Source organism: Mya arenaria, chromosome 1 (genome assembly GCF_026914265.1).
Source record: "Mya arenaria isolate MELC-2E11 chromosome 1, ASM2691426v1".
Lineage (NCBI taxonomy): Eukaryota > Metazoa > Mollusca > Bivalvia > Myida > Myidae > Mya > Mya arenaria.
In genome coordinates this window covers 8,442,079-8,469,476 of record NC_069122.1, presented here as the reverse complement: position 1 = coordinate 8,469,476, position 27,398 = coordinate 8,442,079, and the positions used below count along the sequence as shown (strand labels likewise).

Here is a 27,398-nt window from a genome sequence, read left to right as displayed (position 1 = left end):
TTTTTTCTTTTTAATAAATTGAAATTCATTAATTTATCTTTGATCTTAAAGTTGACAAACATAAACAACCCTTACAATAAAGACCTTTTCATAGTGGTTGATTGTCTTTTGGATGGGCCATAAAACATGGTCATTGACACTAATAATTGAGTTTTGACTAAATGCCGATACAAGGGCAATCATTTTTCTTAATTTAAGATTTTAATGAAACTTAAAGAAAATGACAATTTCAGCTGAAAAAGTGGTGCACTGGTCACATTACCCACACAGATAAGATAGTTACATTGCATCCTTTTCATAACTCTGTGAGTGTGACCTATATGTCCAATACTTTTATTTGAATTGAACTCTCAGAACTGTGCATTATTATTAGCTTTTTTATTATTACAAAATTCACTTTTATTTATGCACCAGTCATTGGTAACCACACCCCACCCCCCCAGGTCCGGGGAATAGCAGGGACTTTTCGTCCGGCCAACCCCCGCCCTGCGTGGACTAACAGATGGTAAAATCCCTGCAAAATGCGCCCGCACCCCAAGGACCCTAGGTAAGGCCCATTCCCCGCTATATTTAAAGCGAAGACAAAACCACCTCATTCACCCGGCACTGCGGGCCACCTGAAAGCTAAAAACACGGCCCATTTCCCCGGTATACCCCCGGACCTGGGGTGGGGGGTGGGGGGCGTGGTTTCAATTGACTGGTGCATTAGTCAACGTATATCACAGTCTAAGGACAGAATTGCATTACCATTAGCTTTGCATATACGTTGACATTGTTATTTTTGTCATTGTTGTGACATATGACCACACCCCATGCGCTTGCCCGAACCCTTGTCCTCACCCCTTGTTGACAGAAGCAGACGACTAAACATTACCATGTCATGCAAGATCACAGTTCAGTTCATCATTAATATATTATATTCACATAGATGTTCAGGAAAATGAATCTAAATTGTTAACAAAGAAAACAAACAGTACTTAAGTATTTCAGCAAAAATCATCATAAACTAGGAAGCATTTACTGGAGGCTCTCCAGCGTTGTTTTGAACGTTTGTAGAGCGCGCGCTGCGTTCCAGAAATATTCATGCCCGCATACTTGCATCTTATTATACTTAATTAATACTATTACTATTACCGTTTAAAAAATTATTAGTAAAGCAAAGAAACTATTTTAAGTCATCCATTTTTTCTAAAGAAAACAATGAACAGAGAAGAATAAAGCAAGATTTGACTACGAGTGTAAATATCTATTTTGTGTGGTAGTGTTAATTGCCGAACCAATCAAATAAAGAAGCAGCATATACTGACCAATGAACAGGCTGTCTCAGCATCCAAATAGTTCCGCTGGCGAAGAAAGCCGATAATAGATCGGGCTTCTCCGTAATCTCAAAATGACACATGGCGGGAAATCGATATTGATGTTAACCTAACACATTGCACTGTGAGATCCATATGTTTGCGAAGATTGTAAGTACTTTAGTTTAGGTTTATGGTATCGTGTCTTTGTTGAAAGTAGTGCTTTGAATTTCCGCTATGAAAGGTGCTTTTAAAGCTGAAAACAAGTTTGCACCTTTGTACTACAACGTGTATTGAACGTCATACTACAATACATGTGAAACTGTACATGTATGTTTCCTTTTAGTTTCATTTGCAAAATTTAAGAAAATAATTTGACAGCAACTGCTTGAGGTAGCAGATTTCACAAATAAACACTGCATGTATATCGGAAGGTCCATACATGTACATGTACATCTACTGGTTGGAGAGCAGTTTTGGAATGGAAGCAGTAGCAGGCAATTGCCATTTTCCTCATTTCATTTATCTGTTTCATGACAATTGTAAGTGATATCTCGTTAAATAAGTAATTTTGCCTTGAATTTTATTTTTTTGTAAAAGAATAAGTCAGAATATGTGATACTTGTAGGTTTTGAAAAAGATATGAAAATGTCATAAAATCCGCATATTCTCATGTGGGGCATGGTCTGTGAGATTGACTGCGAAATGCGTTATGACAAATTTGAATATTTATTTATAGCAATCAGTTTCCCCCAAAATATGAATTGTCAAAACTTGTATCAATTTTGGTGCCACAAACTCATGCCAAGAAATCCTATCCAATTTATTAAGAAGGAAACCCTTGTATGCAGGGGCTATTTCAGCATATACAACATGTACCTGGCATATGCAAGAGGTTCTAGTGAATGGTTTTGTGATTCTCCAGTCAACTTTTATCAGTTATCTGCTTACAGCTAAATCATCGAAATTTAATGGCCATTACGCCCAGCATGAATGGCATGAAGGTAAGAATTATACCGCTTGGTTCAAATTATTCAAGGTTCAAGGTATTTTTGCCAGTCCCTAGGATTTCGAGCAAACAGGGTTCGACTGTTCTTATGAATTTAATAAAAAAATACAGTGAAAAATAAAGCTTTTAAAATGAATAATTAAAAGAATGTTATTTTTTTATAATATGCGAAATAAATCTGCCATTCTAAGATTAATATCTATACGCTTAGTAAAGCATACCCCTAAATACAATTCAACCTACATTTGTATGAAATGGCCAGATTCATATATAATGCAATATAGGTTACATTAATTATAATTAACATTCCAAATAAAATGGTTGTTAGCATACCATTTTCATTACCGACTGTCATATGTCTATTTTAATGTTACTCATTAAAAAAACAAAAACATAGTTTATATATAAAATTGTATTAAGTTTAAAGATGCACTCTTACTCCCAAATAAGATTCACCACAATTAATAATAATGATTTAATATTCCAAAAATGATGAATAAATGCCGAAAACAATGGTTCTTATGAAGGGAAGGATGCCGAGTTTAATTTGAAAGAATTAAGGAGCATAAAACACAGTATTTTTACCTCATGAGACTATAATAAACCCCAGTAAATCTTTTAGCATTCATCAATCATTTATTATTTTAGCGCTTTCTGCTATTAAATGCACGGTTACAATCTTGTTATCAGCAATTAATATTTTTCATAAATGCATTATGCACCAGTCAATTGTAACCACGCCCCCCCCCAGGTCCGGGGGTATACCGGGGATAGCCGGGGAAATGGGCTGTGTTTTTACCTTTCAGGTGGCCCCGCAGTGCCGGGTGAATGCGGTGGTTTTGTCTTCACACAAAATATAGCGGGGAATTTCCTTGACTAGGCTCCCTGGGGTGCGGGGCCATTAGGCGGGGATTTGACCATCAGTTCGTCCCCGAGGGCGGAGATTTTACTCGGGGTTGGCTGGACCAAAAGTCAAAGTCCCCGCTATTCCCCGGACCTGGGTTTATCAGTCAAAATTGATGTTTGTTATACATGTTTATGTATTGATTTTGAATAAGAGTGTCACTTTAACTTGTCAATAATTATGTATAACACTTCTTCCAAATCTAGACCCAAACTGCAGGAATTCACATAACATGATAACATGAGATTCTCGGTCAATTAGGGGTTAATGTGTAGCTGAAGTTCACTCTGTGTAGAAATGAAAAGTGGAAAAATTGGCTGGTATTTCTTGGCATGCAAGGGATGGTCTTTCATGTGATTCTTGCTTGAAGAAAAGGTATAAATGCAACACCAATGTCCACATCCAGAATAAAAAATTAACCTTGGCTCTTTATTGATAATTTTGTTAATCAAGTGAGACAACTTGTACAGATACATTTACATCTAGTTTGATTGGTCTGGGGAGGATCTCCAGGGGTAAAAATATTGTAAAACCCCCAAAAATGAAAATGAAAAATTTATCGTGTTGTATTTCACATATCAATAAGGAAATCAGCAGAATTTTGACTGATATCAGCCTTCATGTGTACTATTCCTGCCCTAACTAATTGTACAATCAGGGCTAATTGTTTGCTTCCTTTGGCGCCCCTATTTGGCGCTTCATGATATCACAAATTTTAATAATTAACATTTTTCATTGGTTAACTGTAGAAGATCATACATGTACTTTTTAGTTCATAAACAGTGTTGTTTCTTTTACGGAAAATTATATTGGTCTCATGCATGCAATGTCACCATATTCGTTTATATGCTATAACCTAAAAAAGTCATGATTGTAAGATCACCATGAACTATGCAAATCTTTTTTTCAGCTCCCCTTGCAGATAATTGTGACCGTGAGGTGACATTCAGCATGATTGTGATGGTATCAGCCTGGATCTCGTGCCTGGATAAAAGGTGGTCTTTATTTGATTTATGCGCCTGGTTATGTTTTTTTCAAATTCTAATGTCTGAAGCCAGACCCAAGAGATGTTCCTGGCATCAAAATTTGTTTTAAAATAATGTTTGTGACGGTTAACAGAGTTTCCATTAAGAATTTAAAACTGATGGAAAGAACAAACTTACTTACCACAATATTGGAAGTTTTTGTCTGAAATGTGGAAGTTTATGTCTCGCGAACACAGCAATCAACTTTTTTTTCAAAATTATGTTAAAAATTTAAAAAAATCAACTATCATGCCAACTAATTTATATTTCTTAACACTGATTGAAAATGTCAGCTTAAAATTAACCATTGACACCAGGTTTTGATATTTTAAACTTCCAAGCCTGCAACTTTGAACGTTTTCTAATAGGTTAAGGAAGTTTTTTACCTCCTAGGGACATGGTGCTTTTTACCGTCTCCGTGGCCTGGTGGTAAAGGCATCCGCCTACGGAACAGGAGGTTGTGGGTTCAATCCCTGACCGTGTCATACTGAAAGAAGTTGGTACAAGTATTTAAGGAGCAGTGCTTGGAAAACTGGTGTACTCAGTACTGGTTTAACCTTGGAAAGTTGTGCCCCGTGTATCATTGCATTACACTGAGCACGTAAAAGAACCAATGGGTCTCTTCGAAAAAGAGACCCATACTTCCTTGTATCTTCCCATTGTCTCTTCCGGTGCTGTCGCATCAGCAAAAACAAAGGACCCTGTTGGAAATAAGTCTTTGCACCTTCATGGGTTATCTTTGACCGCAAGGTCTAAAGAAATACATACATAAGGCATCATTTTTGGAAGTTTTAGCCCATTTCTAGGGTGTAATATACTTCCAAACTTCCTTAAACAGAAGCCCTGGGTAAATTTCCAGTTAGGCAGCCTGATCACCAATTCCTCTAGCTATCGTTTGATTGGTGGCCTGATCTAATAATGGTTGTACATTCTGTGGTTGATTTTAAGATCATCTGTTTTTTTCGAAACAAGGAAAAGTGTGGGTATTATCATATCTTTGGTGTAGTTATCATCATTGGCATTGTTGTGCAAAAATGTTCAAATGAAACTTGGTACCAATGCACAGGGGTCATCATGGGGTCAAGTTTTTGGAAGAAGTGACTTCTCCCTCGGTTAAATTTAGGGACCAATTCACAGTAGAGTGTGTAATGGCAAGTCAGATATGTATATTATTGAACATTAATATAGTCCAGATTTTAAAAATAAAATCTAAACCAAATAACATGCTGGTTCCAAAGAACAGATGTTAGAAACAACTGAAGAATTCTGTCATACATTTTGCGATGTTAATTCTGATCAATAATTTTTCATGATGTGGCCATTTATAATCAGTGCTTTAAAGCAAAATAATTAATTTTAACCCTAAAATTTGTAAAATTAATTATAAATGAAACTTATTGAGTTTCTGCGGCATTTTCTATGGAGAATGCCGCATTCTGATTATTTGGCCAACGAATGTCATCATGTATGTTGCAAGAGACATTATTTATTGCAAGACTCATTAATCTGGCTGTAATGACTGATTAGTTGTGCCCAGTGATCAACAAGATAAAACAGATAAGCGTTGATTTCCCTCTCCGGCATTTTTGTTTTGTTAAAAAAATTGTTGCGTCTGGTTATTTGAGAAGTGGTTTTTAATGAAGAAATAGAATAGTCCTTCCCCCATCCCCTTTCTCCAGGCCCCTATGAATTTTAAATTTTTTTAGTCCTCAATGTTGCATTTTGAGCACATAAATTATATAATTAATTTTTTCTCCATTATTGACATAAGGGTAAACTTGGACAATCTAAGAGGGTGCATGTGCCGGGTGCTTACCCGACTACCCCTAAATCTGCAAGTGCAGTACATTTCTGATGGGCATGTGCCATCCCTCAAGCTAAAATATTTATTAAAGTAATGCCCCTTGTTCAACTGGACCGAGGGCAAGCAAAAGCTTCATAAATTACAGTTACACAACATTCCTCTGTAATTTATATGCTTTGAAGTCTTCAACTTTGAACTGATTTAAAGAAACTAATAATTGGGATGAAAATAGAATAGAATATTTGCCAATGCACAGCGGACAATAGTACCCAGGGCTCTCAAAATGGACCGGCCGCCGGCCTATTTGACCGTTTAAAACCAGAAATCGGCCGGTTAGAATTGTTGTAGAAACCATAAGGTCACATTCTTTTCTGACCTTTTTAATACTAATTATCTATTCTTACTTAGGCGTATGTAAGAGTCTTTAGATTCGAAATCATATTGGTAAGAATTCTCCGTAATTCGCGCATGCTTGAGATTAATGTCGCGTGGCAATGTATTGTATTTAAATTGCTCAGTCGAATACCGTATGATCCCACTTTTCTCTAGGCTAGTTAACCATCTACCGTGTTTACCGCATCTTCGTCTAGATTGTAAGATTATCGGAAAAATTAAAGTCAATAATTGTCATGTGAGAAACTTCAAATCACGGCCGAAATGTTTGAATTCACTGCAAATATGAATGAACTTATAGGATTCCCAAAATATGTATTTATGTCCGAATTATAAGTGTTTTTTTAATTTATTTTTTCACTTCAGAACTCCTAGAAAAACAGTACCCTAAATGGCTCAGAATGCAGAAAATTGCATTCTTGTTTTAAAAGAAGTCGGGAGGGGCATGCCCTCAGGCCCCCCTAGAAAGCCTGTTACAAATTCAATTTGGCCTGTTCAACTCAAACATTTTGAGAACCCTGAGTACCAATGGTCATATCGATACAATTATGACATTTCTGCAGTTATTATGCTACAATTAAAATGTTTTTTTATTCTCCGAAGGTGGGCAAATTAAAATCCCACCGTCCGTCTGTCCGTCCGTGCGTCTGGCTCAATAACTCGTTTCCGGGTTGTAACTTCCTCTTGTATGGACAGGTTTTAAAATAACTTGCCACATGTGTTTGACATACCAAGACAACATGTTGGGGTTAAGACCTGTGTCCCTACCTCTAAGGTCAAGGTCACACTTAGGTGTCTATTCACAATGGAATCCTGCATATAAGGACATAGAGTATAGGTTGTCCTGTCCGTGCTGTGACTTTCTCTTATATTTTTCTCTTGTTTCGATCAATGTTGATAAGGTTTGCTGGAATATCGGTATATTTTAGCCATGAACAAAAGTTTAGTAATTTAATATTGACTTAAGATTTTTTAATGTTGACTTAAAGATAACAGTCTATGAGAAAGTCTGCTGATATCACATGTTGAATAGAGAAATAGAACGCGATATTTTTCCTGTCTGGAATTGCTGACAATGGCTTCTTAGACAAGAGCTAATTACAGCGCTAAACACTTCTCAGCTGTTATTATCATTCTTGTTTATCCTTGATATTGCAACACTTGTGTCTGCGAAGGGACATTGATTTGTGTCACAAATGAAGGCCATACCAACTTAATTTTATGTTTCACTGGAGTTTCAAATGCATTAGAATAAATGGATAAATAAGGAGTGAATGGTGTAAAAATAAAACAGCAAATTTTTCTTTACCATAATTTCTGGGAAAAAACACTTTGAAAACAGAAATTGCAGTTTCGAGATCGCATTTGATTTAAACTTGATCTTGTGAATATTATAAAACAAAAACATGTACTTCATTATAATAAGCTAGCCTAATACATTACTATTCTAATGATAATTTCACTTGGATGTGAAATAATTCACTTTTTTGTTCAAAGCTTGGAACTTAAGTACCAGTGTGTTATAACTAGAAACTGCAGTCAACATTTGATATGGCTTTCAACACATTGAGAAGCAGGAAGTAGGCCAGGATGGAAGCGATCTAGTTGAAGAATGTCCTAATCGACTGATCGACTGAACATTGGTCCATTTCCTTGCTCAATAATACTCATTGATGTGATCATTATAGTTTGTAATAATGGCTGAGAGACCATACTTCAGACTGAAGTTAACAAGTTGTATCGACTACCTGTGTAAATATGAAACCTTTCTTGCAAACTAACAAGTTGTATCTAGTTTATTTTAATGAATACAAAATTATTGATCATGTCATTGATGCGTAGAAATAACTGTTTGATAGAACCCTAGGTGATTTTCTCAACAAAGCATTTTCCATTTAAAACTTTTTGTTTTTCAAAGAAAATAGGTTGACGCTGGTTTCAATGTCAAACAAAACTTGAAAATTATTCAAGATAATCACATGATAATTCAATGTGCACGCTGTCCGCATCCACTGAGGGAGAGATTTTTATAAAAGGACACTTATGCATGAGAAGAACCCAGCCTAGTTGTGACATTTTCTGCTCTGCTAAATTTTCACAGAGTTATAGCCCTTTGGTATTTTACACACAGTGCACATAGAAATTTAAAAACGCTGGTTTCAAAGTCAGTGGCAGAGTCATACAAAACTTGAAAATTATTCAAGATAATCACATGATAATTCAATGTGCACGCTGTCCGCATCCACTTATGGAGAGATTTTTTATAAAAGGACACAATTGCATTAGAAGAACCAGCCTAGTTGTGACATTTTCTGCTCCCCTAATTTATTACAGAGTTATACTTTATAGCCCTTTGATATTTTACATACAGTGCACATAGAAATTTAAAAAGTTTGTCAGCCCGGAATCTCCAAAAACACTGGTGGGATTTTGATGAAACTTCACAGGAATGATATGTACCAAGCCTAGTTGTCTATATTTTGCATTTCTATTGAAATATTTATTAAAAAAAGTATGATGTATCAATATGTATCAGTGCATCTTACCAAATAAAAATAAACTTAAGTATTATTAGATAAAAAGTAGATATTTAGGGACGCAGTTAAAGGGGCTGTCTCACGTATGATTTAATAGTGAAAGAAAAGAAAATTGTCGAAAACTGACATAAACTTGGCATCGATGTGTACAATGCATTAAAACTTACTAACTGAAGTACCACAATATATTTAAGTTTAGCAGTTATTTCGTATTTTGCCATTAAAAAAGATTAAAGGGTATGTCTACCAGGTAGAATTCATTCCTGATGCGTGATTGGCTAGTTGGTGTTATCACGTGATATTACTGAGGTAGGTGTATGGCTTAATTATGTCACCCGATTAGTATACATTGTAAGCCTTTGTAGCTCAGTGAATAAGACGCTGGACTTCAATTTTGGCGACGCAGGTTTTTGGTGCCAATCTGTGACACAGTCCCTTTAAATTAGAAATGAAGGAAATTGGGATGCCTTATTATAATTAGTGCATTTTTGCGCTAACCCTCGTCGGAAAGGTAAAAATCCTTACAAAATTGATGAGAGCATGCCTTAGTAGAACTTTATCCTGACCAAATTTCAGTAGATTTAGGAAATTGTTCATTTTAAATATGGTGAGCAACATCACCCACTTCACTTAAGTGGTATTTTTCTTTTTATAGATTATTATAAAAAGCCATTGAATTTATGTGAAAATGTCGGCATTGCCATGGCACGTATAATGCAACTTAATTTGTTTTGACAATGAAGGCACTCCCAACAGGCAATATATTGGATTTGTGGAATTCTAGTTTACATATACTGCATAAAGGTAAATAATGTCTGAAGGTAATCTCCCAAATGTCACATGGGTTTCTTTCTCAATCCCAGCAGTCACAGTGACTCAACATTTGAATAGATGTGCGTTTCAAAAAACCCAACTGCAATCGCATTCAAGATGGCTGACTGGCAGCCATATTGGATTATAATTTTGTTGAACAAACTACTTCAACACATTATGATGCCTCTTCTTGATTCTTGACAGAAATATTTGTCATAATAAGCAGGAACCTGTTGTGGGGCGTAAATGTGATCAGATTTATTTAGATGGCAGACTGCATAAATTTTGTTTATGGTTTTAAAAATATAAAATATTGATCATACCCTACATTATTTAAATCATATTTGAAGCCCTTTTTAATATTCACAATAATTTTACTCTCAATTAATTTTAATTTATCAGCCTTTGTTGTTATTTTTTTGTCTGTTTTTAGTTTAGATATATAGCTCTTCATTGAATTATGTCCCTTTGATTTTTATGTATGTATGTATGTATAGGTTTTAAACCTATATAAACCTGATAAAATTGTAAGACAAAAACTTACATAAAATTGATATCTTTGTGTACAAAGCATTGAATCTTACTAACTGATGTATCACATGGCATACGAGACATTATTTCTCACAGTTTTAAAGTACTTTTCCAAATCGAAATATACTGGGTTTGTCTATCACATAAATCTTAGTAAATTTAAAAATAGTGTCTGTATATATATCTGTACTAATCACTTGCCTTTTACATGCTAAATAAGCACACCATAAACTGGGAAACCATTATGAGCCATTTTTATATGGATAAACTCAGCTGAGACAGCGACACAATATTTTTTTGATAATGTAAAATGATGTATTATCTGCCTCATACTTGCTCCTATTGACAATTCTAAGCTTGTTTTGTGGAAATAACATATTTCACAATTTTTGGACCATCTGGTGTCTAGCTGTTTAATTATGACTCTAAGTTGTGATAGTGATTGAAGTTCCTGTACAGTTGATATACAGTGGTGGGAGGGTGGACTGATTGGGAGGCACTCAATACATACAATCCAAAAGAGAATTTTAAATGTGCATGATAAGTCAGCTTAACCAATAGCATTTTTTGTTGAAAACTTGGCTAGGTCATTCATTAAAGCTGCAAAGTGGTTTAGGCTCGGTCCAAAGCTATCATACACATACAAAGACCAGATTTATAGCTCGAAGTTCACTCACAAAAGTCAGGTCCATATTGCAACAAGGTTGCACACAAAAACTGTGTCCGTAACTACAGTGTCACATACAAAGACCATGTCCATTATAAGCTACAATGTCACACATGAAGTATTTGTCCATTACACTAAGCTACACGATCACACACAAAGTGAGGTCAATAGCTACAAGGTTAAACACAAAGGGCAAGTCCTTAGCTACAATGTCACACATGCAGGCCATGTCCATAACTACAAGGTCACACACAAAGGTTAGGCCAATAGCTACAAAGTCACACACAAAGATCAGGTCAATAGCTACAAGGTCACACACAAAGGTCAGACTAATAGCTACAAGGTCACACACAAAGGGCAAGCCTTAGCTACAAGGTCACATACAAAGGCCAAGTCCATATAGCTACAAGATCACATACAAAGGCCGTAGTCTATATAGCTACAAGGTCATACACAAAGATCAGGTCCATAGCTACTATGTCACACAAAGGCCATTTCAATGAATACAAGGTCACACTCAAAGGCTCAACCATGGCTACAAGGTCACACACAAAGGCCAAGTCCATTATAAAATACATGGTCACCTTTAAAGGCCAGGCTCAAAGCTTCAATGTCACAATTATTTTAATGGCCAGATAGATTCTCATTGTAAGGTCAAGGCAACCCATAAAGGCCATTTAGAACATAGCTACAGGGCAACCTACTAAGACTAAATCCATAGCTCATAACTACAGTGTCACATATGAAGGCTAAATTCATAGCTTTAAGGTCATCTGCAAAGCCCAAGTCCATACCTACAAGGTCACTCACAAAGGCCAAATTTGTACCTACTAGGTCACACACAAAGGCCAAGTCCATAGCTATATGTTCATCAACAAAGGCCATGTCTGTACCTACTAGGTCACATCCAAAGGCCAAGTCCATAGCTACAAGGTCACCCACAAAGGCCAGGTTTGTACTTTACTAGGTCACATCCAAAGGCCAAGTCCATAGCTACATGTATATGGTCATCGACAAAGGTCAGGTTCATACCTACTGGGTCACACACGAAGGCAAGGTTCATAGCTATAAGGTCAGTTACAGAGGCCAAGTCCAAAGCTGCAGAAAGCCTAAAAGACCAGGTCAATTTCAAGACACAAGGTCACATAAAGGCTAGGTTGATAGCTATTGTGTTACACACAAATGCCAAGTAATATACCATATGTCACACACAAAGGCAAGGTTCATAGCTAGTCTACAATAATAGATGTGTTATATGGGATTTTTCTAATCCCTAACTTTTAAACGGGTTTGTGCAAAAACGGGGAGGGGGGGAATATTGTAATTGTATTTAGAGAAGTATTCTATGTTTGAAATAGATAATAATGATTTATATTCATATTTTACCATGTAAGCGCAAAGATATTTTGCACAAAACAAGCTTTATATGCATTAAAACACAGGATTTACCTTTCCAATGAAACGAAACTTGACTGTCACAGACAACAATTATGCCAATCGTAACAACTCGGCCATCTCCGGCCACTTCGTTGGATGTTTATTTTTTGTGTATAGAACTAATACAAAATAACATTATCTGGTAATATTTCTTGTTTTTATGATATTTTATTGACGCAATATGCTTTAACCCGGAATCCCGATCGGAATAACTACCCACTTTTACTTTTGGTACAAAACAGATTGTATGTGAAGGATTTGCCATATAAAAAAAATCGTAAAAAAAATCTGTCAACGTACAATTATTTGGACTATGTTCATACATGTAGCTACATTATGTCACCCACAAAGGCCTGGTCCATAACTACAATGTCTCAAGGTCAAGACCATTCTAAGCTGAAATGTTAAACACAAAAGGCTGGGGACCATAGGTACAAGGTCACACACAAAAGCTGTGCTGTAAAATTCACAGTTATTGGAGTAAAGTCATGAAACTTTGCAATCTGTTCAATAATGGACTGTATAACATGGTAATATGTTTGTCAAATGTGTGATATTATATTTTGTTTTATTCAGATTGTCAGCAAAGGCTAAGAGACATACCTCATACACTGTCGGCCTATGCAAAAATTGATATGGGTGATGATTAGGTTTAAAAGAGAGAGAAAATTGAGAAAATCCTTGATGGAGTTGGTGGGTTCTTACCTCTAATTAAATGTCAAGGCTCCATCTCAACCATTATAATTTCATTCCAATTGACCTTAGCCTTAAATACATAGCAAATAGGTCATAGCTGAAGGTGTTAATATCATTGAATGGCAATTGTCAGTTTTCTTTTCAATTAGTTATAGATTTAGGGAAATGGTTCCACTATTCGTGAGAATTGAGAGCAGTAGTTTCACTATTTGTAACAATACTGGTATAGGCAAAACATTTGTCTATGATCATTTGTAGAGACTGTGATAGAGGATGGTTCTTTACTGCAATGTGTTCAAATTAGTGGATATTTATAATTATTATAAGAATATGAAAGTTGTTTGAACAATTATTTATCAATTGGATGCAATCAATAGTTTTCACTTGCTGGAGTATCTTTTAAGTGAAGAAATGTTTTAATTTAAAAGATGGAAATTGTTATTCTACCCAAGTGACTTCTGAAGAGATTTGGGATCATGATTTAGTTATTTTGATTTGGTACAAATTTTGTGATTTTTTTTAGATCGGCTTGAAGTACATTTGAATACACAGTTACGTGATATAATTATGTACAATGTTGGAGTTTATTTTGGGTTTTTTCTATAACACATTAATTCCAATTTTGGAACAGTAACATTATTCAGGAGGCGGAGCTTAACTGTTCAATAACTGCTGTGCCGATAAATAACAAAGCTTTAATTCACATAATACAAGCTAGGTATTTTTTTTTCTTGACAACAGGGTATAAAACATTTATGTGTGTAACCTGCAACCCTTCAAATTGAAATTATAGGATAGCACTAATATGCTTGCTATAATCTCAAACACTCAGGTTATGGATGCTTTAACCCTTACTTGTACCTGCTGAAACTTTATGGTAAAAAGTATTCTTTCAATAAAAAATGAAAATGACCTAGAAAAATTTCAGGAAACCTTTGGAGTGAAAATTCAAATATATAGACATTATCCTATTATACTAACAAAATAATAGGCATCAGTAGAATGAATGCTCTCTTCTTTAAGGAAATTTGACAACATAACATTTTAGACAAAATATAACTTTGTGTTGAAATTATTTCAAGAATATTTTTCTACTGAGTTTGAGCTTCTGGTACAATATGATATTATACCATCACAATTTTCACAGTATTTTGACTTGTTTATTGTTTTCCATGTTATGCACCAGTCAATTGTAACCATGGTCCCCCCAGGTCTGTGGTTATACCAGGGATAGCCGGGGAAACGGGCTGTGTTTTTACCTTCCAGGTGGCCCCGCAGTGCTGGGTGAATGCGGTGGTTTTGTCTTTGCACCAAAAATAGCGGGGAATGGGCCTTACCTAGAGTCCCTGGGGTGCGGGGCATTTGGCGGGGATTTTACCATCAGTTCATATCCGCAGGGCGGGCAATTTTACCCGGGCTTTGCTGAACCGAAAATCAAAGTCCCCACTTACCCGGACCTGGGGGGGGGGGGGGGGGGGCATGGTTACAATTGACTGGTGCATTATACAGAAGTATATTACAAGTTTCTATGCATTTAATTGTTGTTAAAATTGATTTTAATCATAAGCCCATGTGAATTTCTAACTAATTTAATTGAATATTGCTTCCCAAAATCAATTATCTGTTTCAATATGCTTGGATAATACTTTCAAAAAGAAAGCATTGTTCAGCATAACACTGTTGTGCTTAAAAAAAGAAGAAGGTATTTTAATATAAAAATACATATCTATTGACGAATATCCATAGACAAGTTTAAATGAACTCCATGGACTAGATGGACTATGTCTAAGTATGGAATTAATTTGGCTTTAAAATGATTCTGAAGTTGTGATTATAAATTGAGTGTTTCAGAAAGTACAAGAAATTGAGGAGAGGCAATTAGGTTTGTCATACACTTTCTATTTTTATTGGTATATTAACTTTTCAAGAACAATAATAATATGATAAAAGTCATGGTTTTGATTTAAATTTAGCTATTTTAATAATAACTTAACCTTTAAGATTTTGTTCAAAAGAAAAATATAGATAATGTATACACAATAGATAATTATAATCATAAATTGTCCATCTTGTTTTAACATCACCAACAGTCGTAGTGTCCGTAACCAATCATTTATATATATCCATATGTTACTCTATTAATCAATTCATAATAAATATTTTTTCTGGGTTTAAAGAACATCTTGGGCTTTTCATCTCACTAGAATATTAAGATCTTTCTGTTTTTAGTTAAATCTCAACGCTGATGCAAAACCTTGATGTAGTGTCCATGACACTGTCAAGGTCTGGATAGTGTTAATAACAAAAAGTCTTTATATAAACTTGATTTAGTTAAAGAATATATATATATAGCATTTTTATGGATATTACAATGTCAGAAATAGGAAAGTTTGAACAACAAAATCATTAAAAAATATAAATCTAGAAATGCAATACACTGAGGATTATTTTCCAGAGATGATGGTTTTGAAAAAAAAATTGAAACAGTGTATTTAACATTTTTAATTCATAAAAGGATTGAAAAAAATAACAATAAAGGACAATACAAATGGCCATTTCTGAAACCACTGAAATGTCAGACAAAAATCTCTTCAGATTATGAAATAGAGAATGGGTACATAACTTTGAATGTAAAATAATACTGTAGGAAGAAGTTAATTTTTTACACCAGTGTGTCATAGCTGCGTAACATACTGCAAATGTAAATTGCGCTTACTAAAAAATTGGAACTCAATTATTACTTTATGTAACATCTATTTATCACAGTTTAGTATCCATGGCGATGATATTGCTGCTATGAAAATATGATTGATGTTTCACAGGGCCAGGTCAAATATGCCACAGGGGACTTCTCTAGGTAACAGATCTCTTCAAGGGACAGTTGATCATTTGGGTTACAGCAGGAGATCTAGAGTTGCCATTTCATTTCCAATTTTATTATATCTGTTATTAAGCTAAATGGGAATGACCAAAATATAAGACTTAATTAACATATGACAGTTGAATAACTTACATAGTCTCTGAGGAGCTTTTATGACAATGGACATATGAACAGTATGTATGTTATAAAGAACCATGTACAATGACTGTGTGATAACCTGTATAAATCATTGATGAAGCTCAAAGCCGGGATCGAACCAGTGTCCTGATAAATAGAAAAACTATGTTTCTCTCTCACATTCATGTAAAGCTCATTGGAATAAAAAAATCATTTTCTGAAATATTGGAGCTGTATAAATTGTACATGACTGTCAGTCCAGGGGTCACGGGTTGAAAAATTCTTATCGTCTTCTGGGAAGGACGTTAAATGGGGGTCCCGTGTTACAGTGCTATACACTGGTGCACATTAAAGAACCAGGGTAGCTCTAACCAGAGTTAAATTCTGTCAGTGCACTTTGCTCCAGAAACCTAAAATGATTAACAATCCTATCAGAGGACTCCTGGAATGGGCAAGGCCCGAGTGCAAGCATAAAAGCTTACACACAACCTTATTTGGTTGTATTTTGTGTTCAGGACTATCCTTGCCTCTACTAAAGTGATCACCAGACAGAATTAGAAGATCTGACAGACAACCAAAACTCAATTAAGCAGATATCAAACCATCAAATTTCTATAAAGTTATAAATAACCTCCAAATTTTTATTTAGTTAGAAATTGGTTTTATTATAAATCAGTTATTTAGTAGGTCTTGCTTGCCACTGGCAAGTAAAGAGGCCTTCGATAGTCATTTTGTGCTGAACATTAAGAAACTAAGCGCTGCCTATGAACTTGAGCGTTAAGGAAACCAAAAAATAAACTCTAATAAGTGACTGGAATTGTAATGAATTATAATCATGGGTATCACAATATTTAAATGGTCATGTAGAAAATTATTAAATGAATTCCTGATATTGAATAAAGACAAAAGTATTTTTTTTCGATTTGTACATAAATAAAAAAATATACATAGTTCATTAAATAAATACAAATTTCAAATACAATATATAAAACAACAAGATGTATTTAAAATATTTAAGGTCTGGATTATACAACAACTATTTATTTTTTTGGCCCAATTATGACAGCGTGTACCTTTAATGTACCCGGAGCCAAGGGATGGCCTGTGCTGTGCTAATTGGCCGATATCTATTGCTGAACAGTCAATATCCTGCTAAATGGTTTGCCTATAAGGTGTGTTAGAGACTGTAAATTGGATTTGATGTTATGTAAAAACACTGTCATACATGTTTCGGTAATACCGAGTATTGTTTGTGTTGGTTTTATGGATACTATTTTTTGTTCACATTTAATTTGGATGTTAAATATTTTGCGCTCAATTATATATTTATTTTTTTGCATTTAATTTTATTAATTTTTCGTGTTTCATTGAATTTTTTTTTTCTTAGTTGGTATGGATAATACAGTGGGTAAGGATAATATATTGGATGCTGTTATTATATTTTTAATCAATATCTTTGCAATAAATCATGTTTTATTATGAAATCAATAAGGTGTATTTTAGGAATTACTATCAAGGGAATATAATGACATTTATAAGTTAGGACAGATAATTTGTTTGATTAGAAAATGCTCATAAGTTATTAAAAAAAAAAATGGATGAATATTTTTATAATTAAATAAGGCCTTTTATATTTTTTATTTTTTTTTGTTCTTTTAACAGCTGGAAAAAAAATATGCAATTAATTATTTTTTAATTATTTTTGTTTTTCTATAAATTCTGTTAGACAAGGAATTATTAAAAATGGTGTTAATAATTTTGTTTCTAAAATTAGCATTATACAGCTTTGCTTAATTAAGTTATATTTCATTAAAATAATATCATGAACTCTCTATATTTCATATGCAATTTTTCTTTAATTTTTGGAGACTCAATGAATCAATCTCGAATATAATTATGAGGAAAATTACTTCTTAACTTCCATATATTTTTTTTTTAAATCTGCTCAATTTTTATTTATAAAATTACACTGTATTTAAATGTCATTCTTGAAAACTCAAATTTCAAGAAAAAAAAGATATATATTTCATCTGTGGGCATTTGAAGTTATACATGCAGTAGGCGTTTCATAAAGAGACGTTTGAGATGTCTGACTTTAAAAAGTTAATCCTGTTATAAAATCTGATAATAGCTATCTCCCAGAAGCTTTTGCATTGTTTTGTATGAAGGCATGACTTTTTATAATCAAAATGTTAAAATAGAAATAGTGGGCGTTTTCGCTATACAATATTATTGAGTGAACTCTTTAAAATGCAGTCAACGATTCATTTATTTTGTTCTAGAATATAATGTATAAAAGAAATTCAAATATTAATGGAAGAAGGCGAAAGAGGAGATATCAAATAATTTGTGGTTAAAATTGTCTGTTCATTTGGAAGAAAAGTAAAGAGCAACGTATTGAATGTGGAATAATTACAGAAACAAGCCGCGATTTCTCGAAGCATTTTAAGTGTTTTAAAACAGGATTTAAAGCAAATTTCACTTTATAGTTTTGAAACAATTCATGAAATATTTACATTCTTAGGAGGATTTGGACCATAAAAAGGAAATTTTCTTTAAGATAATCACGATAACCTAGATTTAATTTAGTAAAACATTTAGATTAAGTACGGCAATTGGCTTAATGAAATGAGCTACTTAAGCTAGTTACACTTAAGTGGGGCCTTGTCATTAATGGAATAATTGTGCAGAAGCAGAGGATTGTATGTGGAATAATTACAAAAACAGGACTGAGAACAGACACGCATTAAGGCATGTTGAGTGACAGAGCAGTTTTATTGATATGCTCACAGGATCGTGTGTATAATGCTATTAGTGTGTATTTTCCAGACTGTGTAGAGGGCTTAACATATTGCATTTAGTGTACACATGTACAGTACACCCTTTCAGAAATGTGTGGAAACTGACTTCACTTTATATAAATTTTTTAATTGATTTAAAGGGGTATCAGTTGGATTTAAACAGCAAGGAGACAAAATGAAATCTCAAACACTAAGCTGGTTTAAGGGCTATTAGTATGCATATACCAAAACACACCTTTTTTTATGGTTTCCCAAGTAAAATATCCCATGTTGGAAATGATCTCATAGAGCTATGTCTCTTGTTATTAATTCAACCCAACTTTAAATAAAGATTCTTGTGTCTTACAAGTTTAATGTATGACAGGTTTAAAAAATACTGCAATCCAATTGGTCAAAATATAATTTCGAACACTACCAATTTAACAGATGGGAATGTAAAATTAATCTTCATTTAAACTTAGAAACTTTTGCTGCCAAATAACTATCTGCAAACTGACGTCTTTGACAATTTTGAAGTCACTTCAAATTACACCACTTTGTTTTAATGCATCACATTATTCTTCAAAGCTTTTCCAATAATTTGTAATATACGTAAAAGGGATGGTAATTTAAAAAGAAATAGCAAGAAGTCACGTAGTACTTAAAACATGTTTTTGCTTCAGAAAATACAATAGTTTTAGGTTTTCTGGTATTGCAACATTGAACAAAATACATGCAATAAAAGCTGCATAATTATGCCCCCCTTCGAAGACCAGGGGTATATTGCTTTAGACATGTCGGTTGGTTGGTCCGTCAGCAGACCAAAGTTTGTCCGAGTGATAACTCAACAATTCCTGGATGAATGGTCATCAAACATGACATGAAGGTTGGGCCTGACTAGTAAATGACCCCTATTGATTATAGGGGTCATCTGGGCAAAGGTCAAGGTCACAATGACCTTTAATGGTAAAAGGTTATCAGAGTGATAACTCGACAATGCTGGCACCCATGGCCAACAATGCCTGGTCATCAAATTTGACATGGAAGCTGGGACTGACCAGTATCAAATTAAGGGGTCATTAGATCAAAGGTCAAGGTCTCAGTGACCTTGAATAATAAAAGGTTATCAGAGTGATAACTCGACAATGCTGGCACCCATGGCCCTCTAACTTGATTTGCTGGTTCGGCCTGTCCAGTAGATGACCCCTATTGATTTTGGGGGTCATTTGGGCAAAGGTCAAGGTCACAGTGACCTTGAATGCGAAAATGTTGTTTGAGTGATAACTTGACAATGCCTGTACTTATGGCCCTCAAACTTAACACAGGGGTTGGGCCTGACCTGTCAATGACCCCTTTTGATTTTAGGGGTCAAAGGTCAAGATCAGAGTGACCTTGAACACAAAAATCTTGTCTGTGTGATTACTTGACAATGCTTACACCTATGGCCCTAAAACTTGACATATAGGAATTGGTTGACCAGTTGATGATTCCTATGGATTTTGAGGTCAAAGAGTTAAAGGTCATGGTCAAAACTAATATTCATAAAAATGCCTCAAAGGCATCCAATGTAAAAGACAAATTTGCTGTCATTTTGGTCCATGCATATTTCATTTAATTGTCCGAATAATCCTGACAACATGGCGCACAGGGGCAGGACATAATGTTTGACAAACATCTCTTGTTATTAACATTTGTATAAAGTTTCATTGAAACATAACAAGCTTTGTTTGTTTTATTGTGGCAGTCTGGGAACTTTGCATTAACAACCTCTCGTACATTTAGGTGAATTAAGTTAATAAAACATTTGGAATAGGTGTTGGAAGTGTGAATGTACCAGGACAGAAACTTAGTAAAGACAGAAACTTTGCAAGTGTTACAGTTATAACTAGTCCTCACATAGAAGACAAACACATGGAATTTGCCTTCAAATGAAGAGTGAGTAAGAGAATTATTACATGGGTAGAAGACACTACATGTTTTGAGTAAGCATTTAAACCGAGTGTGTAATGATGGGGCGAGAGGTTCTTCACCCATCTTCTCACCCGTCTTCGTCTTCCGTCGTCATGGATTCACATGTACTCGACGCATGCTACAAAAGGTGACTATTGATGTTGTCTTATTACCTTATATGATGTTAATATTGTTTATATGATGTTAGCCTTTCTGTTTTGTTGAGTATTGAATGTTGACTGGCACCCAGATAAATAATTTCATTTTCCCTATTGGTAATTCATGTTTTAAAGGGGCTATACACTTGTAAGAAAAAAAGGAAAATGTAAAAAAGTTACATAAAATTGAGATCGTTGTGTACTAGGCATTAGTTATTACTTACTGATGTATCACATCGCTTACGATACATACATCTTCTGCAGTTTTGGGCTTTATCCAATTCAAAATACTAGGGATGTCTACCATGTAAATCCCAGTTACTTTAAAACAAGCGTCAGTAAATAAATTTGTACTCATTAACAGATATGATTTAAACTGTGCTATTTTAAACAGGGCAAAACAGATGAGACAGCAACATGAGTGTTGCGATCGTTATTTTAACCATGTAAAGTGATGTAGTATCGGCCTCCTACTAGGTCACACTGACAATTCTAGGCTTGTTTTGAAGAAATACTGTATTTAAACCATCTGGTGTCTAGCTCCTTTAAAGCAATAGCATAACACAATAGGGCATTTGATAAATTGAAGTCGAAAACCACAGCGAAAAGATTGCACACTTTGTTAATAACAGTTTTTTAAATCTCATTTTTTTGTAGAAGACATAAATTAATAGTTATAAGATATTAAGTAAAATCTTATTGACTTTGATTTTGCATTTTGATTGGCCATCTTATTTTGTGTGGAGCTTATGATGGTTGAATTTTGGCGCCTTTTTAATTCTGTTGAACTGGGTAACAGTATAATCAACCGCTTCAGTATGGATGCCCAAATTGATTCATTCCACAGACTTCTGTATTCCAATAATTTTAGCATTTCAAGGTTTTGAAGCATTGAATGATTGTGGTGTGAACTCCGCTTAAATCCATCAAGTTAATTTCAAATGTAGCAAAACATCTAGAGCCTGCTGATTGACTCCACACCAGGGTTTCTGCCAGGTCTTTTTGGCTTGTTGGGCCCAACGTGCCTTCCACTGGCAACGCTAATAACTGACACATGTTAATTTTGCCAACAGGATTTAATCTGGGCAAGGACTTAGCAAAACAATGATCAATTTTGACAATACACCTTTTCCCTGCTATTGCAATGGTTTTGTCTGACAGACAGAGGGGTTTCAGGAGTTTCAAACAATTTTTGTATCAGCCAATTAGGATCGAAGACAGCCAGAATGTGTGTCCGTGATGATCAAAGTTTACAAGCACATATATTGTGAAATCATGTATATTTGTTGGCATGAAATTTCGTGGTTTGACGAAAAATTACAATTTCATGGGAATAAATACGTGAAATAGTGGAAACATGCATATCAATAACATACATGTATTATGTCTCCCCCAAGTAATGATTAATTTTGAGATCAGAAGGTCAAAGGTCAAGTTCACAGTGACTTCGAGGTGAAAAAACGGTTCCCGGTCGATAACTGAAGATTCTTTGAGTTCAGGAACTTCATACTTGGTATGCAAGTTGGTCACGACGAGAATATAATCCCTTTTTATTTTGAGATCAGCGGGTCAAAGGTCAAGGTCGCTGTGACCTTTAGGTGAAAAATGATAAGTTGGCGTTTACCTAAAGCTGAACAACAGATTCCACTCGATAACTAAAGACACTTGCATCCAGGAACTTAATACTTTGTGTGCAAGTTGGTCATGACTAGTAGATGACCACAATTGATTTGTTGGTCATGACTAGTAGATGACCCCGATTGATTTTGATATCAGTAGGTAACAGATCAAGGTCACAGTTACCTTGAGGTGAAAAAGGTTTCCACTCAATAACTTAAGAACACTTGCATCTACGATCTTTATACTGGGTATGCCACTTGGTCATGGCTAGCTGATGACCTGTATTGATTTTGGGATCTGATGGTCAAAAGGTCAGGATGACCTTGAGGTGAAAAAAACGGTTTCGCATTGAATTACTAAAGAACGCTTGGACCCAGAAATTTTGTACTCTACTATGCAAGTTGCTCATGACTAGTAGATGACCCCTATTGATTTTGGGATCAGTAGGTCAAAGGTCAATGTCGCGGTGACTGTAAAATGAAAAATGTTTTAGGTAACAGGATCTTCATACTTGATATGCTAGTTTGACATGACTAGTTAATGTCCCCTTTTGATTTGGGGATCAGTAGGTCAAAGGTCAAGGTGTCAGTTACCATGTGGGCAAAAACAGTTTCCAATAATATACAAAGAACACTGTCTTGTATCCAGAATCTTCATACTTTGTATGCCAGTTGGTCATGACTAGTAGATGACCCCTAAAGATTTTGGGATAAGTAGGTCAAAGGTCAAGGTCACTGTGACCTTGAGTTGATATAACAATTCAGCTGAATAACTGAACAATGCTTTGGCCCAGTTACTTCATAATTGTTTTGCTTGTTAAAAATAATTAAATATTTTGCAGTTAAATATTACATTTGATTTGTTTTCACAGAAACTATTTAAAGCACTCAAAAAATTTCATTTTCAATCTCATAGACTTCTCGACTTAACTATAATTAAGCCAATCAAATCATTTCATTTTCTTTATTATTTTGACATTATAATACATTAAATACAGTTATATGATTGATCTACACACTTTTTTGCCATTTGTCTAATATCTGGGTAAAAAACTTGAGGTTAAACAGCTATCCCAGAAAAAATGATATTAGAATATAACACCCTAGTGGAAATCAATTGCACACTTTTGCATTTAAGAGAGACTAGGGTGTCATTAAATTTATCTCTGAGGGCAAATCTGGTCTTGAAAATGGAACATGTAAGTTTTTAAGTCATTGCCATAGTGTCTGGTATAGATATTTTTAAACTATAAAAAGTATATAGATCTAGTGTTTTATTACTTTGTTCATAAAATACTGAAAAGAAATCTGGTCTTGAAAATGGAACATGTAAGTTTTTAAGTCATTGCCATAGTGTCTGGTATAGATATTTTTAAACTATAAAAAGTATATAGATCTAGTGTTTTATTACATTGTTCATAAAATGCTGAAAAGAAAGCCTTTTTACTGCATACAATTTGTAACCAATTGTCAGATTTATTTCTATCAAGAGAAATCATTGCAGAAAAAATAATATTTTGTTACATCAGACAAATTTTCTTTTATTATATTTGTTGCAAGCTGTTGCTTTCCAGACATTTTTTATTCCTTTTATATGCAGTGCAAATCATGAAGATACTTAGAAACAATACAAGAAAGTATCAGTTCCATCTAATATTTCAGCCTTTAATGGTGTTTATATGTCATTCTCTTAGCAATATACTGATGATTTACGATGGAATACAAATCTGGTACCTTTTCTATGACCATGTAAAGATGCAAATATAGTTAGTTATGAGAGATAAAACTATCACGGTCTCGTTAGTTTCTTCATAAATGTTTTCCTTTTTATTCACTATTTAATGAACAGTAAGCTGGTGATAATGGTCAGCATCAACTCATCTTGATGTTGTTGTTGAGTTTATAGGTCTGCCAGCCCCCTGTTATGGCTGCATTATGGAGTGTGACTGAAATATAATTTTGAGGCCAAAGGGGGAGTTTTACCCAAACTGGTTGATTGGATATTTGCCAATTATATGCTGAAAAATAGCCACAGTGGCATTTAAGATATGCCTCAGTGATTCCATTCAGTCTATTGGACAGTTATTTTACAGTCCAATCAAGACACTCGAATTTTACTCACGGAAAGTTATAAGATCTTTGTTATCCCTCGCCCAACTGAAGGTTACGGGAGGGGGATATTGTTTTTGTGCGTTGTCCGTCTGTCATTCTGTCTGTCCGTCCGTCCGTCCGGTACCATATCTTGGTAAGTATTGATCGGAAAATGTTCAAACCTGGTCAGATTGTTCCCCTTGATCAAATCTCGACCCAAAAATGGGTCACATGGGGTCAAAAACTAGGTCACTAGGTCAAATCATAGAAAAATCTTTGGACCATACTATATGGTCAAATATTTATGAAACTTAATCAGAATGTTTTCCTTGATAAACTCTTGGTCTTGAATAAAACTTGGTCACATATGATCAAAAATTAGGTCACTAGGTCAAATCTTAGAAAAATCCTTGATGAAATATGGACTACTTAAAAAAGTGGATTACATGGGGTCAAAAACTAGGTCAGTAGGTCTAATCTTAGAAAATTCTTTGGAACATACAAGAGGCATTATACATGGTCAAATGTTGCATGAAACTTAATCAGAATGTTTTCCTTGGTAAACTCTTGGTCCTAAATAAAACTGGGTCACAAATGATCAAATATTAGGTCACTAGGTCAAATCTTAGAAAAATCTTGTCCGGAACCATATCATTGTAATGATTGGTCAAGTTATGTTCAAAATTGATCATGATGTAACCCTTGATGAAATATGGACCATTTAAAAAAGTGGGTCATATAGGGTCAAAAACTAGGTCAATAGGTCAAAATTTATAAAAAATCTTTGGAACATACTAGAGGCATTATACAAGGTCAAATGATAATAAAACTTTATCAGAATGTTTTCCTTGATGAAACCTTGGACTTTTTTAAAACTGGGTCACATATGATCAAAAATTAAGTCACTAGGACAAATCTTAGATTGTTTTGTCCAGAATGGAAATGATTGGTCGGATTATGTTCAAACTTGGTCATGATGTACCACTTGATGGAATATGGAAAGCTTGTAAAAGTGGGGCACATGGGGTCAAAAATAGGTCAAATCTTAGAAAAATCTTTGAAACACATTTGAGGCAATATGTATGGTCTAATATTCATGAAACTTGATCAGAATGTTTTCCTTGATGAACTCTTTGACATTTTTATAACTGGGTCACATGTGATAAAAAATTAGAAAACTGGGTCACATGTGTTAAAAAATCAGGTCACTAGGTCAAATCTTACACAAATCTTGTCCTAAACCATTTCATGGTAGTGATTGGTCGGATTATGTTCATAAATGTATGACTGAACACATGATAATAAATATATGTATTTTATGATGATTTACTTCCATCAATTTCCATTATAATGGATAATGATAGGTTATAATCAATAATCACCAACATAAAGCTCCTATGCGCTTGAAAATAACACACAGTGAACATGATCAACAGGTGCCTTGAAATGTCATTTTCCACTATTTACTGTTATAAATTCAGACATATCTGAACTTTCACTTTGAAATACATTCAAATTCATAGAAACTATTACAAATGTTACTCTATATACCATACAATTTTTAGCTCGACTATTGGAAGAATAGGTGGGCTATACTACTCGCCCCAGCGTCGGCGTCCGGTTAAAGTTTTAGGGCAAGTTGGTATTTTCACTTATAAGTCTAATACCCTACATTCAATTGACTTAATACTTCACACAGTTGTTCAGGGCCATCACATGATGAGGTTAGATAACTCCATATTATTCTTTACACAGATTATGGCCCCTGATTGACTATGGAACTTGGGTTAAAGTTTTAGGGTAAGTTGGAATATTTATTAATAACTTCTATATCCTTTGTTCAATTGACTTAATACTTCACACAATGATATTACATAACTCCATATTATCCTAAATACAAGTTATGGCCCCTGATTGACTTAGGTTAAAGTTTTAGGGCAGGTTAAAGTTTTAGGGCAAGTTGGGATTTTCACTTAAAACTCCAATAGCATTCATTCATTTGACTTAATACTTCACACAGATGTTCAGAGCCATCACATAATAAGGTTAGATAACTCCATATTATCTTTTATACAAATTATGGCCCCTGATTGACTATGGAACTTGGGTTAAAGTTTTAGGGCAGGTTGGGATATTGTTTAATAACTTCTATACCCTTCATTCAATTGACTTAATACTTCACCTAATTGTTCAGGACCATCACCTAATGACGTTACGCAAGTTATGGCCCCTGATTGACTTAGGTTAAAGTTTTAGGCAAGTAAAAGTTAAGGGCAAGTTGGGATTTTAATAAAAAAAAACTTCTATACTGTTCATTAAATGGGCTTTATAAAATTCAAAATTATTAACGACCATCTTACAACAAGAAACATAACTCCGTTTTAAGCCTAAATACAAGTTATGGCCCTTTTTTTTTCTTTTTTTTTTTTCTTTTTTTTTTAATTTCCTTTGAAAGGCATATTTGTATATTCTTAACCACATTTTCGTAATGGGAAATCAAGTTATTTGAATGACTTGCGTCATTGTTTGGGCGGGCTGGTTGCAGAGTAGCATCAAAGTCACCTTATGTATCAAATAATTTTAGTTAGGTTTGACATAAAGAGACCAAACTTGGTATCATTACATCGTTATTGTATTCTAAGTCAAAGGGGTGTAGTTGAGCATGCTGTCTTACGACGACTCTTGTTTTAT

General features: G+C 34.4%; 1 protein-coding gene across 2 annotated transcripts in view; it reads left to right on the top strand.

The window, feature by feature from the left end:
* The first annotated feature begins 1,452 nt into the window (after positions 1-1,452).
* The window catches only part of LOC128228555 (rap guanine nucleotide exchange factor 4-like), an 89,977-nt gene continuing 64,031 nt past the window's right edge, over positions 1,453-27,398 (top strand). The window contains exons 1-2 of one of the 2 annotated variants that reach the window (XM_052939965.1): positions 1,453-1,466; positions 4,119-4,203. In XM_052939965.1, the coding sequence (XP_052795925.1) occupies positions 4,160-4,203 (44 nt within the window). In that variant the 5' untranslated portion in view covers positions 1,453-1,466; positions 4,119-4,159. Of the gene's footprint in view, positions 1,467-4,118; positions 4,204-20,849; positions 20,988-27,398 lie in introns of those variants that run through there. The other variant, XM_052939955.1, reaches the window with a different exon arrangement.